Source organism: Acanthisitta chloris, unplaced genomic scaffold (genome assembly GCF_000695815.1).
Source record: "Acanthisitta chloris isolate BGI_N310 unplaced genomic scaffold, ASM69581v1 scaffold3839, whole genome shotgun sequence".
NCBI lineage: Eukaryota > Metazoa > Chordata > Aves > Passeriformes > Acanthisittidae > Acanthisitta > Acanthisitta chloris.
In genome coordinates, this window is record NW_008692979.1 from 161351 (window position 1) to 175161 (window position 13811).

The 13811-nt window shown below is 38.5% G+C and overlaps 1 protein-coding gene across 1 annotated transcript in view; it reads right to left on the reverse strand.

Moving 5' to 3' along the window:
* The window catches only part of SPOCK1 (sparc/osteonectin, cwcv and kazal-like domains proteoglycan (testican) 1), a gene marked incomplete at its 5' end in the record, with an annotated part of 117873 nt that overhangs the window by 47267 nt on the left and 56795 nt on the right, over window positions 1-13811 (reverse strand). The window contains one exon of the mRNA XM_009082883.1: window positions 9071-9185. Within this exon, the coding sequence (XP_009081131.1) occupies window positions 9071-9185 (115 nt within the window). The remainder of the gene's footprint in view (window positions 1-9070; window positions 9186-13811) is intronic.

Here is a 13811-nt window from a genome sequence, read left to right on the forward strand (position 1 = left end):
CCATCTCACTTCATGGAACACGATATTAAAAAGTTGGAGTTAAGACTTAGTTGGAAAATCATCAAAGGGTAAACAGATTATTTGGTCGTAAGCTGAGCCACTCTGTATGTTCCTATTAATTAGAAATATTAAAAAGGGATGTCTGAATGCTTGTAAGGTCTAAGGCTTTGCAATTCAGCTCCAAATAGAGATCTGACTGTCCAGTCCAACATAATTGAGCTCCAAATAGAGATCTGACTGTCCAAGCTAATCCCAAGGAGATGTCCATAGAGGTTGGACACCTGCAGAGTAGGTCAAACTGCAATTCTGAGTGGCCAACGCAATCTTGAGAGTTTGAGCTTATATCTGAAAAAAACACTGATATACACATGGATGTTTTAACATTTGGGACATAAAGGTCTCAAGCCAGTTGCCTACAAGCTTCTCTAATATTGACATTTATTTTTTGTGTTGCATGATATTTTAGTGTTTCCATGTGGATGATGGACTGTCATCTGACAGAGATGGACTTGAGCCAAATGATTCAGATTTCAGTCATTTACAAATGCAGAGCCTGATTCTCATTTTAGTCCATCTCTAACACAGCTGCTTTACAGAAAGCAGATGACATTACTTTTATTTTTATTTACATGCAACCCATTAAACTGTGTTACAACAAAATGCAATTCTTGAGATGAAAATTAGTCTAGCAACGTCCCTGTTGGGTCAGTGAAAGCTGTAAAAACAAGCACTTATATTTGGAATATGGTGGTGATACCACAAATACCATCTCTCTCCTTCTGCACTAATAAATAACAAATTAGAAACTAAAAAAAAATCAGAATTACTTTGACACAACGCTGCATAAAAAGTTACAAACTCTCTGGAATGGTCAATTAGTCTCTATATTCATTTATACTGTTATAGACTCAGAATAACTTGACCAAAAGCAACTAGCTCAATATTATTGATGGAACTAGTCAAGATTTTTACTGTAGTAACTAAAGATGGAATTTAGTCAGTAAGGTGCCAAAGGAAAAAAACCAAACTAACCACAACCAAGAAACCAGAAAAAGATGTGTTTGAAACTTCAAAACTCTCCTGAATATTACTGAAAAGGTTTGGGGTTTTATTTCCCCCTCACACTGGGATGTTTTAGATTTAACACTGCAGTGATATGCACAATGAGTTATTTCACTGTCAGGTTTCTGGAGATTTTGAAAACTTTTTCTTGTCTTAAATATTAGGGAAATATTCCCCAAAAATGCAGAAATCAATATCCATGAAAAAAATCCCTATTCGGAACCAGTCTTATTTATTTGATTTTGTTTATGATGAGAGAGATTTTAGTGCCCTAATTATCATTATCAGCACACCAACACCTGCTGTTACTAGACGGTGTTTCTATTAACACAATGTGCCACTTCAATAGTTTTCTGTTGGCAATCCAAAATCAAATTACTTCTTGTCTGAAAATTATTGTTACTTGCTGACACAAAGTGTTTACTATGTCTGTCATTTTCTAACCTTTTCTTTATGGTAAAAAAAAATAAAAATCAATAGCCATTTAAACATTTAATTTAATAGTCTTCATGAAACCAATGACCATTGGGCTAGATGAGTGTGCTCTTCTTGTTTTTGTGGGTTTATGCAATCCAGAGGATTCCTGGATCCTTGGGAGTGTCCAGGTGGGAAGTTGTCTGCAGGGTCAGTGATGCAAGTGATGCCTACACTGCCCTTGGGACCTGTACCCTGTTCAAATCTGAATTCTCTACTGAATTTAGTGTGGAAGTAACCAATCCACAGCTACTGGTTATATGGATGCCACCCACCAAATCCATTTTTTTTTTTATACTATTCTATTTTAAGCAGGTGATCAGTCCTGGACAAGGGGTGAAACCTCTACCCACTGCTCAGCCTGGGGTAAACACACAGCTGTAAATGCTTGTGAAAATATAAAGACTTGCCTCAGCCACAGAGGGATGTAACTCAGCCTATAAAGTTCTCTTTCATAAGATTTTAAAAGGATTAAAAAAACCCCTATCCTACTGTTTTTAATATAATTACACCATGACACAGTTATTTTTATGCAGTTCCTGTCTCCCGCTGCCGTCTGGGATTAGTCTTTATTTAGTGATGATGAAGAATTATGTCTCATGGCCTGGTTCAACCTCAAAAAATTATGACAGGAATTCTGGCTCAATGCTATTCTGTTAACAATGTTACCTTGTTAAAGAGATGCATTTACCAAAAGTACAAATCCTGCTGACAGTGATGTTGCTGCTACAGTCAGCATCATTTCACCAAGTACCTGAAAGCAGCAAAGTGAGCAGCAAGTGCTCCAAGTGCTGCCTTTTCCTCCTTCCTCTTAATTTTTTCCTCTAAAGCAGAAGTTACCTACTATATTTTGGAGCATGCTGCAATTTGATCAAAACTGTAGAAGATATTGCCAAAAAAAGTGACAGCTAGTCAATGGATGGTATTGTCCCTAACTTGTTATCTGTCTGTAATTTGATCAAAAATGTAGAAGATATTGCCAAAAAAGTGACAGTATTGTCCCTAACTTGTTATCTGTCTGGGGTCTGCTACAATCAATGTTTCTGTGCCGAGTTCTAAACCCTCAGAGCAGGATCAAAACACACAACTCCTACAGGGGACAATTCTGTCTCATTTTTAAGCTCATGGCAAAGCAGGCTTCACATATCGACCTGAGTACTTTCTGTGTATAACTGTTGAAAGCATAAAAATATTTTGATTCATACTCTTCGATAAAAAAAGCATTGGGGTATCACAGGTCCAAGCCTGAATTTCTTCGATAAAAAAAGTGTTGGGGTATCACAGGTCCAAGCCTGAATTTACTCTCCAAGCCCAAGAAAGCTTCTGGGGCAGGTGATTGTCCTGTACAACTCAGCTGTGATGGAAAATACAGCAGCCTGAAAATAAGCATTTCATTACTGCTGTATAACTACTTTGCACATGTAATTCAAAATTTCAGTATGTGCATGTTGAATGGTGGTGAAAATCCAATAGTATTTGCTTAAAATTATTTTTGATAGGATGTTTGCAATCTCTCTATTTTCTTTTTTTGTTTGTGTGTGTAAAGGTTTGAGCCTTTCAACTGTCCTATTATGGCTGTTCACACCTACAACCTAAAATATGGTGCTCACATACAGGTAAAGAAGAGATTTAGACTTGTTTATTCAATGATAAAGTTTACAACTCACATTATGTATTGGCTAATCAGACACTCACAGTCAGCTGCATTTGGGAATGAGAAAAAAAACCACATGAATTCTACAACTAGCCTTTCTCTCCTAAGCTCCTGCTTTTGTCTGGTGCACAAAAGGAAGATTCATGTGAGGTCAAGCAGCACAAACACCCTCCAGCCACCATTGCTTTGCTCTTTCTTCTGACCCTGGTAAGAACTTGATTTTTGCTGTCTTGGTCTTGAAGCTATTTGCTTTTGCTTCCAAGAGGAGTGGAAGATAGTAACAACCACCCGTGGAGAGCAAAGGTACCTGTTCTTGCCTGCCTTCTCACTTTCTTTTTTAATCAAATATTAATTCGGTGCAGCCACCTCACTGCTCACAAACAGTATCTTGCAAAAAGGAAAAAAAGTGAATCTTTCATGCTTTCAGGAAAGGAATAAAGATCCATCTGCCTGGTCAAAGCTTGCAGGCAAAACAATAGTATTGATAATAGTAATAATTACTATTTACAGAAACTACATAACTCTGATTTACTTGGGTAAAGGTCATTTCATCATGTACTGAATTAAAGAACAGGATTGCAGTATTCACACAGAACAATTCTGGAGCAAAAACATCCTCCATAGTCTCAAGCTAACAAACCTACTATTTACTGATGAAGTCCAGAGGAAAAAGCCCTCCTAGTTTTCACGAGATATACTAAAGCTTCAAAACTCTTGGTAACGTTAATTTTAGAATATTTTTGTTTTATCATTCCCAGAGTTTGAGAGTCAAGTCAGTCATTTACAATCTACCTGGAAATTCAGTGTCAGGAGGAATCTTTTTTCCAAAGCTAAAGCTACAAAAGCAAAGGTTTCCTGGCAAATCTGAACCAATTGAAATCAATCATGTTTGCGACTCACACTTCATCATCAAACTTTGAAATGATGTACTCTGCAGTCATGAAAACCTGTGAATAGCAATTGGAAACCGAAATATTTGCTGAAAATGGATTTGAAGACTTGAAATTCTTTTAGTTGTCAGTCATTCAGACACAAGAAGCCATACGACTCATTTGGGAAACAAGATTGTGATTTCTTCAAATGAACTTCATGCACTGAGTGCTCTTTTTATTAAGGAATGGAACATGAGACCTTCTCATCCATCATACCCACTAGGACTGGTAGTTAAATGCTACAATTCATACACCAAACAAGGTAAATTCTTGATCAAGCTTGCCAAGACCTATTCCTGTAACTTAAAAACGTTCCCTTGGTTCCCTTTAGAAATTTAAACAACACTCAGTACATTTGAATATATTTGCTGCTGCCTATTGACCTTACATTTCCCTTACCAAGATAATAGCATTTCCTTAGAAGTTGCCTTGGGCATTTCTGCAAGGTCAAAACCACACAGTGCACAGACAGGGAGAAAACTACTTTGAATTACTGCATCCATTCATGCTCCAGTGGCTCTGCAGCCCTGATGGCATCAAATGAAGTCTAGTAGGTTGGGAGTACAGCACTTAACTTAGAAAACACAAAAAGAGGTAAGGGCAGAAAGAGCCCTGACATGCTGTTAAACATTTACCATCCTGCCTGAGCTGCTACACTGGTAATACATAACAAACAGGAGTCACAGAGGTATGGGGAAGTTGATAGAACCACATTGCCAAGGGATGCCCCAGTCATTGCACAATGTTGGCTTTTTGACAGAATGAACAGCACATTCAAGGGAAAAGTCTCTCCCTTTGCCAGTAGGTTCCGAAGAACTAAAACTAATTGGTTTTCATTTGAAATCCTTTAGTTATGGAGGGGTTTTTAAAGCTTCATCTGGTCTCAAAATAAGTTATGCTTGATGAGGACTCTCATTAATATTGCAGAGCTTTTGGAAAGAGGTACCTGAAAACCACCGGCAGCCAAAACTGTTTTGAATAATTTCTGTCACATAAGTGCCATGAAGAGTCAGTTACTAGACCTTTTCTTTGTTGAAATTATAGCCTTATTCAGTTTATAGTATTAAATAAAAGGGCATATTCACTGTAGAAGGGCAGCTAACCTCAGGGCAGATTACAGCTCAACCTCTGTCTCTGGGCAGCCAAGTTGAAAATCAGCAGTTAACATGGAAACGTATTGTACAGCTGGGATACTGCTGTGAATTATGAAGCATAGCAAGTGTTTTGATAAATCAAAGGAATCTAAATGGGCCTCAAAAAGCAAAAAGTAAAAGTATTAGGCTTTCTTATCTTTTCCAAAATCTTCCATTCGTACCCTCAGAGAGACCTGTTTTCTACCTCTTGGACTCTGACTCAAAATTCCATTTAAGAAATTGAAGAACATGATCCTGCCATCTCTTCAAAGATTTAACTTTATGGTAGAAAGATTTTAGTGGTGTTATTTGCCATTAAAGGTAATAATTCTGGTGTAGTTTTCTTTTCTAGCATTTGTGTTATTTTATTAATGTCTCCACAGTAGCAGTTAGCACTGTAAAAGGAATTCCAATTTTTAACACGATTATTAGTCTTGATTTTCATTCTCAAAGCAAGGATGTTTTCGAGGGAGTACAGAGAGAAGCAAGGAACACAACTCAAGACAGTGCAGTCAATTGTTACCTCTGAGCACATACACTTAGATTGCTTTCCTTTGATGCTGCTGCCAATTTTATTCACAAGTGTATAAAAAAAGGTCATGACATTTAGAATTACAGAGCTCTGGAAATTAAGTGTTCCTTTAAATTTTTAATTTCTGAAAGCAATTTATCATGGAATAATATTTAAATATGATTGAATCAGTGGGTTAAGATTACTGCAAACTGTCTTCAAATTGGAAGTTCACAACCACATACGTTTAACCTTGTTGTATAATAGGCATAAAAACGTTGATGTGTTAGCTCTAAGAGCTGCATTTCCATTTTGCTGGAAGCATTTGCACTGTTATTTTCCTTAGTATTTTTCCACTGACATGTCTGTATGAGGCATGAGATTTAGCTCTCTATCATTTTCTACTTAACATTATGCTTCACAATCCTGACAACTAAATAAGGAGCAGAAACTGAGTCCCAATGGTCTACATAGTTCTTTCATACAATTTTTTATATGAGAAATCAAACTACTGGTTTTTAGGCTAATTCAGCAGTATTAAAACTATTGTACTATATGAGGGCAATAAAATAATTTTGTGTGAAGACTAGAGGAAAACACTAATGTACAAGGTAACCAAAATGCTAGTCAGAAGCTCTGGACTGGGAGGTCTGGAGATTTGATGAGGAGGAGACCACAGAAGTGCTGCCATGCCCAGATTGTGGGAGTCTGCTCAGTGATGGCCTTACACATCTCAGACAGACACTCATGGAGTCATTTAGGTTGGATCTTCAAGATCATTGAATCCTACCATGAACCCAACACTGTCATGCCACCTTAGGTACTAGTCAGAGCTTATTTCTCCAAAGCCAGGAGACACTACTTGGTGAGCAAACAAAGGAATCTTACAAAAGGTAGCACTATGGACATTTACTTGGTCAGTATTTAGAATTCATAGCTCACCCCTACACCTAAAGAGAGCTGGTTGCTTACCAGGCTGACACATGCAGTAACAAATCCCTGTACAGATGCTGTTAAAATTGCCTCTGCGTAAAATTTATGCTGCTATGTAGGATTCACTCATGTTTTCTCATAGGAACTCCAGGGAAAACTTCATTAGAAGACTGACAAACTCTGAAATATTCATCTGAGACTCCATTATACTCAGTGGGTCAACTGAAGAGATATAGGCTGGAGAAAGGAGACTGAGGAAGTTAAAGTCACACTCAGTGGGTCAACTGAAGAGATACAGGCTGAAGAAAGGAGACTGAGGAAGTTAAAGTCAGTCTTCAACCAGAATGTTACTGGCACAAAGATCAGAAAAAAATAAAGTTATAAAGCCCCTTTGCTATCGATTATTTTGATTCTCAATATCAAATCCTTTTGAGGACATTTTGTCACCTAATAATAATAACATCCTTGTTACCAGGGCAATGGCAGAAGCACTGCTAGTTCAAGTTTGGCCTCTTGAAAAAGCCTTCAGGAAAGTTGCTCTGAAGATCACCCAATTCATTCAATTAATGCTTTGTTGGCTGGAGTTAAAGTTTTGAGTCAAACAAAACAAAAGCCTGGGTTTCAGAATACATATACCCTGTCAAATTGCATTTATCAAGATAAGGGTTATTAGAATCTTTTTTCTCTTGTGTGAATGAAATTGTAAGCTTCAAATGTCACTGAAGATTTATTAATCTGATACTCTTTCTGATAAGGGCAAAGAAATAGAAAGGGCAAAGAAAAAGAAATATTTCTTGTAGCATGATAAGGGCTACAAGAAATAGAAAATATGAATAAGCCAATTTATCAGTGGCCATTCTGCAACCAAAAGATTCAAGCCACATAAAGTGATACTACAGTTATGTATCGATTTCAGAGCATTGTCATCTACAATACTTCGGCCAAGTTTGAGAGCTGTGCAGAAAAATCTCTGCCATTTTCAAAAAATGAAATAAACTTGAATTTTCAAAGTGTGGACTGGAGAAACAGTTGTTCTAGATAGTAGATGGAGGTCTTATGTGAAAACTAGTGCTGTGCTAGAGGATATGGTGTCTGGAGGGAGAACCATCAGCAGGATCAGTGTTTTCAGCTGAAGTGACAGGGCCTGAACTAACCACAAGAAATGTTAAGAGGTTTTTCTTGTTTCTGTGCCTGATACTGTCAGAATGTGCCCACAGTGGGGAGGAGAAAGAGTGAAGAGAAGCTCTTGAATATTTTGGGTCAAACAGCCCATTGTTAAAGCTTCATGTTTTTATACCCCATATGGTGCAAAAGACAAACACATTTCACATGACAGAGCAAACCCCCTGGAACTCACTGCTTTGCCTTTGTGGGGCAGGAGCCCAGCAGCTCTTAGTGAATTAACCATGTCAACACTCCTAAGAGAGGGGAGAGACAACACAGGACTTAAAAACAGGCTCAAAACCAGGCTAATACTCACTTTGCAATAGATCCTCTCACCAGAACATCTGCACTCGTGCCAAAAAAACCAAAATCACAGCCACAGGTAACAACTCTTTTTTCCTTCTCAAGGGCTTTCCTCATAGCAGGGAGGAAACTCTTGGACAGAACCTGGCCATGGCACTTCCCCTCCTGCTGCTCAACTTCTGCTTTCAGTCAGTCCCTTCTGCAAGAACTAATTCCCTTTGGATGAGGTCACTCTGAGACAGCTTGTGCTTGCTTCCTTGGAAAAGCCCTGGGGGAGGGAATTAGCTCCCCAGGCTCTCAGACCTACACAGAGAACTCCCCAGAGAGCTGGCAGGGAAAATGGCCATTTGTGCTGAGACTCCAACCTTCAGTTTTATACAGCATCACGTGCAATGACTTTGTTATTGAAACAATTTCACGTATAAACACAGATCTATATATCTATTTGGTATATATTTGACTTGATAATGATAACATTAATAACAGTAAAGATTAAAATGGTAGTTCAGATCCCATGTAATACATGTGTGTGACTTTAAATATCTTTTTGGTTAACACACAGGCTACTGATTCTTTTTAACTCACAAAGTAATGAACCATCAAGTAGTACTTTTTCCTTTTCTATCTTCCTGATTCTTCAATATTGTAATTCAAAATACTTTCACTCAAAAATGAGATTCATTAGCCAGAACTCATATGAGACACTATCAAGTGGGTGTTAGTTTTGCAGCAGCTAATATGTTTGAATGCACTGCCTGCTTAGAAAATGATTAATTGTGCCTTACCTTTGACTCAAAGTTTTATATAATAAACATACTAGTTAAGAAAAGTCTTTCTTACATTTTTCTGTGAACATAGCAGGAGCCAATTAATCTGCCATAATTTCATTAACAGCTCAACTTACCAGACTTCTCCATCTTGTGTTTTGAACTCTCAGGTCCTGGAAGGCAGGGGCAGGGCCCTTCACATCGAGCTGTGATGGTTTTGCCAGAAGTACATGCATGAAACTCCAACTTGCACTAGAATCAGGAAAAAAAAAAAAAAAGAATCCGTTTTGAATTAGAACAAGATATAAAAGCAGCAGCTGTGGCTTAAATGAGAAACTGCATTATCAGTAACAGCATTAGATAGATTGCAAAGCTCTACTGCAAATACCATTGTGTTTATTATTACAGATAACAACAATTAACAACAATAGCTACTTCCTAGGCAGAGTTTTGCACTGCACTTCTATATGTGCTTTGTGAGGGGTTGTTAGTAACCTCTGGAATCTGCAGCAGCTGATGAGTCCCAGGCAGGGCCAGGAGCAATGGCAACCAAGCCCTCCCTACACCTATAGAAGAAACCAGTAAGTGCCAGTAAGCAGGAGTGTCACAACCACTGAGAGCTCCTGCTCCAGGTGGGTCTCCCATCTCCCCCTGATGTTTCTCAGTTTGGGAAACTCCCTGGGCTCCAAGGCACAGCACTCCAATGCACATCATCTCCCCCTGACGTTTCTCAGTTTGGGAAACTCCCTGTGCTCCAAGGCACAGCACTCCAATGCACACCAAAGCTGCTCACCTCAACAACCTCTTCCTTTCCCTTCCCTACAGCCTCAGCAGATGGGATTTATGGCACCTCTTGACTTGGCAGTCACCACATTCAAGCCATTTAGGACATTAGGACATGTGCAGTATCAGGAGAATTAATATAGCCAAAGTGTGTTGTTAAAAAGCTATGATTTACAACATACTGACTAGTCAGAGCCTTGTTATTTGCATTACATGTGTTTTAGCTCTGACCTTCCTCCAAGAGCTTTGTGTCTGTGTAGTTGCCCTCTCTGCAGTGACTACCCCAAGGGTATCTCCCCTTTCCATGCCCAGAAGCACAGTGGCTGGAGATTGGACTAACATACTAATAGAATGAAGTAAAAGAAAACAGCACAGAGCAGCAGGAGTACAAATATGTGAGGCATTCTGTTTGGCCTGATACAAATGAACTGAATTCAGTGCCATTTTTCATCTTCAAGCACTGCTTTTACCAGACCAGAATCTGAGGGCTTTTAATACCAAGGGGAGTGTTGCCTGCAGCATCTAGGCTGGTGCTCCTCCCTCCAGGGACTGCCTCCTGTCAGGGAAAATGGGAATGCTGAGCTGTAAAACCACTTCCTAAGTCTGAATTTTATTACAGATTAATTCTGTAATTCATTTAAAAGCAGGCCAACATGACACGAAGTATTTTGACACAAGCAGCTCTTTGGAAGACTGAAGGACACAGAGCCTGAGACCATGGAGTGACCATGGAGGATGCAATGGGCAACTGGAGCTCATTGAGCAACAGCTACTGCTGAAAACCACAGCATCATCCTGTTATTTTGGTACAGTGGAAGCCAAGAGAACAGAGCAGGATGTTGTTACAAGATAAACACCTCCTGCTTTGAAAGTACTGCAAATATCTTGGCTTTGCCTCTGTTTGTTTTTGTTAAAAGGGCTCATCTTTGCCCAGGCTTTAATCTAGCAGCAGGAGACCATTATCCTGTGCCTACATCCCATTCTGTTGACATTCTCTCTCAGCCATTCTCAGCTTCAATGCACTGTGGTGATTCTGTGCTCTCTGTGATGTTCTGCCCTTCTGATTTAGAAAATACATGGCCACACACAAACGTGTGCAAGATTAGCTTGCATTTTACACTAATTTCTGCAAGACAGAAGGGAATATAAGGACTTATTTTTCATCTGTTTGCTCCATAAATACACTTCGAACAAAGTACAAATACAAGAGGAAGCACATCAGAAGGAAAGGAGAACAGGGGAAAGGAGAACAGGAAAAAGGAGAACTCTCTCTGAGAGCAGTCCTGAAGGCAATGACTTTTTGCAGTATATTCTGATAGCCAATGTGTTATTGAGATCACAGGCATAAATCTTCTTCCTGCAGCTGGAGTTGATCATTTAATCCCTTACAGAACATCAATTACTTACATATTTTATTATGCATAATAAATGTAAATTATGTATCTAAGCATTAGCAATTATACTTCAAATACCACCTTTAAGATAGTACAGCCTATTCCAAGTCCATTATTATGTGCAGTTAAGAAAGAGCTTTATACTTAGAAACAGCAAGGCAAGTTTCTCCTTAGCTTTCCATAGGATTGATAAAAATGAAAATCAAAAAGCTAGAAGTAAACAAAAAAAAAACCTGCTTAAAAAGGCTCTATTATTTGAGGGCAAAGAGGAGAGCTAAACTTGAAGATTGCAATGGTACAATCATAGGTGAGTAAGTTTACACCTATGATTAACCACATGACATTCCCACCATACTTGTTTGGGATGTTTGTGCACATACAGACTTGGGGTGGCAGCTTGGTGTTGGGGGATGAAGATTAAAGAGCTCCATAATTTTACAGATTAAATTAGGGAAATACTAGTTAACTTTCAACATCTAATCACTGTATTTAACAGGTTTTTCCTTCCCAAAAGAAAAACATGGAGAGAGCTCACTTTCCATGTGATGTAATAGCTTACTCCAGTAGCTTGGCTTTGGATTTAGTGATATTCAGAGGCAGAGTGGCCAGAGACAATGTCTTGTGCAGCAATCATGACATTTTTGGACTACTCTTCCATTGGATTTACAGTCTAGAAGGAGCCTGTTGGCTTTCTCCAGACCATGGACAACAAAATGATGATACACAGTACATGGGAAAAAAAACCCCAACATTAAATGAAGGAATGATCCAAACTATGAGTCTTTCACACCAAAGGGACAACATACACTTTGCAGATATGAGTCATGGACCTCCTGGCAGATTTCTACATGGGACTCACAGTTTGGGGCTGGTCCCTCTGATTTCAGGGGACTCATCTGGCTGATGGTATGACAGGATATCCCTCCTGCAGAGCTGTTCTGCTGGTAGAGCTCCCTGGGTGGTATGACAGGATATCCCTCCTACTGAGCTGTTCTGCTGGTAGAGCTCCCTGGGTCTTGCAAGCTTTGTATTTTTCTGCTGCCTCCCTGGTGTGTGAACTGCATTTGTTTACTCTGAACCCCAAGGCCCACATAAACATCTCTAAACTATTTTACTGCAAATGGGAAAGCAGCTCTGTTATTTGTTGCTAAATGTATATGGAGATCAATAAAATATATGAGGGGAGAAATGGTTGAACATATTCATGGAAAATTCATAAATTAATTTATTCAACTAAGATGTGGGAAATTACTGCAGAGTGTGTTTTGGTTAAAGTGTTCCCCTGAGAATCCACTACTTGTATAATGATTCCCTCTTTATTGTCAGTGAATCTACAGCAATGTGTTTTGCATAAGCATTCACATTTGAGGGAGAAAGAAAATAGCTACATAAAATTTATTCCCAGCTATTTTATTCTTGTCTGTTAGTCTCCAGCCTGCAGTCCCTGCTTGAGGAGAATCTAGATATTTTTTTAATGATGTAATAAACCAGCATATCTCTGCCTTTATACTGCCTTTCAACTTTTGGCAGCCAGGTTTGGATCTAACCTGCAAGTAAGTAATATTTTGAAATAAGTTACTGTGATCTTTTATGCAAGGATGTATATTTGACTAATGAACTTTTTTTGTGGACAGCCCAGGACATTAGTGTCTTGAAGAGCTTTGTATCCTGACACAAGGAACTCACAAATTTGCTTAAAAAGCAGCCAAGTATGGCAGCATCTCCTAGCCCTGACAGAACCTTTCATTGGCAATGCAGATCTACTTGAGAACTTGCTGCAGGTGCCTCAGATGGCCTAGGACACACTATGTGCCTAACATTGACCCACTAAGATCACCAAAGACCAACTCCTGATTGACTCATGATTCAAACTCATAACTGAAAATTTCTTGTGGTCACACTAATAGAGGAGAAAGTGTTAGGTTCCAAACTTTCATTGCTTCTATCATTAATCGAATGGGAGAGAAACAGGAGAATATGTAGGAATCAGCAGACAAAATACATAACAAATATAAACATGAGAAAGAGTGAAAATTGAAATAGGAGGTTAAATTTTATAGTCTACTAATTAAAATGTATGTTAAAGCTCTGAAATGTTCCATCATATTAACAGCAGTGGCTCTAAAGCTCTGTTGTTGAATGGTGCTGGAAGACACTGCATTTTTAGCACCCTACAGCTTTTCACATTTCGCTAAGAATGATTTCAACACAGTGTTTGTTTTATGGTGCATCTTTTGTGCACTCACAATATATCTCTTCGAAACTACACATACAAATAACAAAAGCTCATTATTTTCTACCTTATCTTTTACTCAGTACCTGCCACTTGGCAGAAGCTAAAAACTTCCTGAAATTACAGCATGTATATATTTTTAGTCCAGACTTTCTTGATATCACTAGTTTTTGTACCTATCTGTCTTAGCAGATAATTAGAATCCATTGGAATTCAGACACCACTTTGAAAGGGGTTGTTTGTTTACAAGTTTTAGAGCAGGGACTGCCATTGCTTCCTCAGCTAGGACTCTTATCACTATTTTCTTTATAAGCCTCTGCTTTCAGTTTTCATCAGATGGAAAAAAATACTCTATTTGGAACACACTCAGACCAAGAGTTTTTTTTAAAAACTTGTAACAAAAAATAATAATAAAAAAAGAAATACCATCTTTTCTCCAAATCCCAAATGAAATGTCATCTGGTGCAG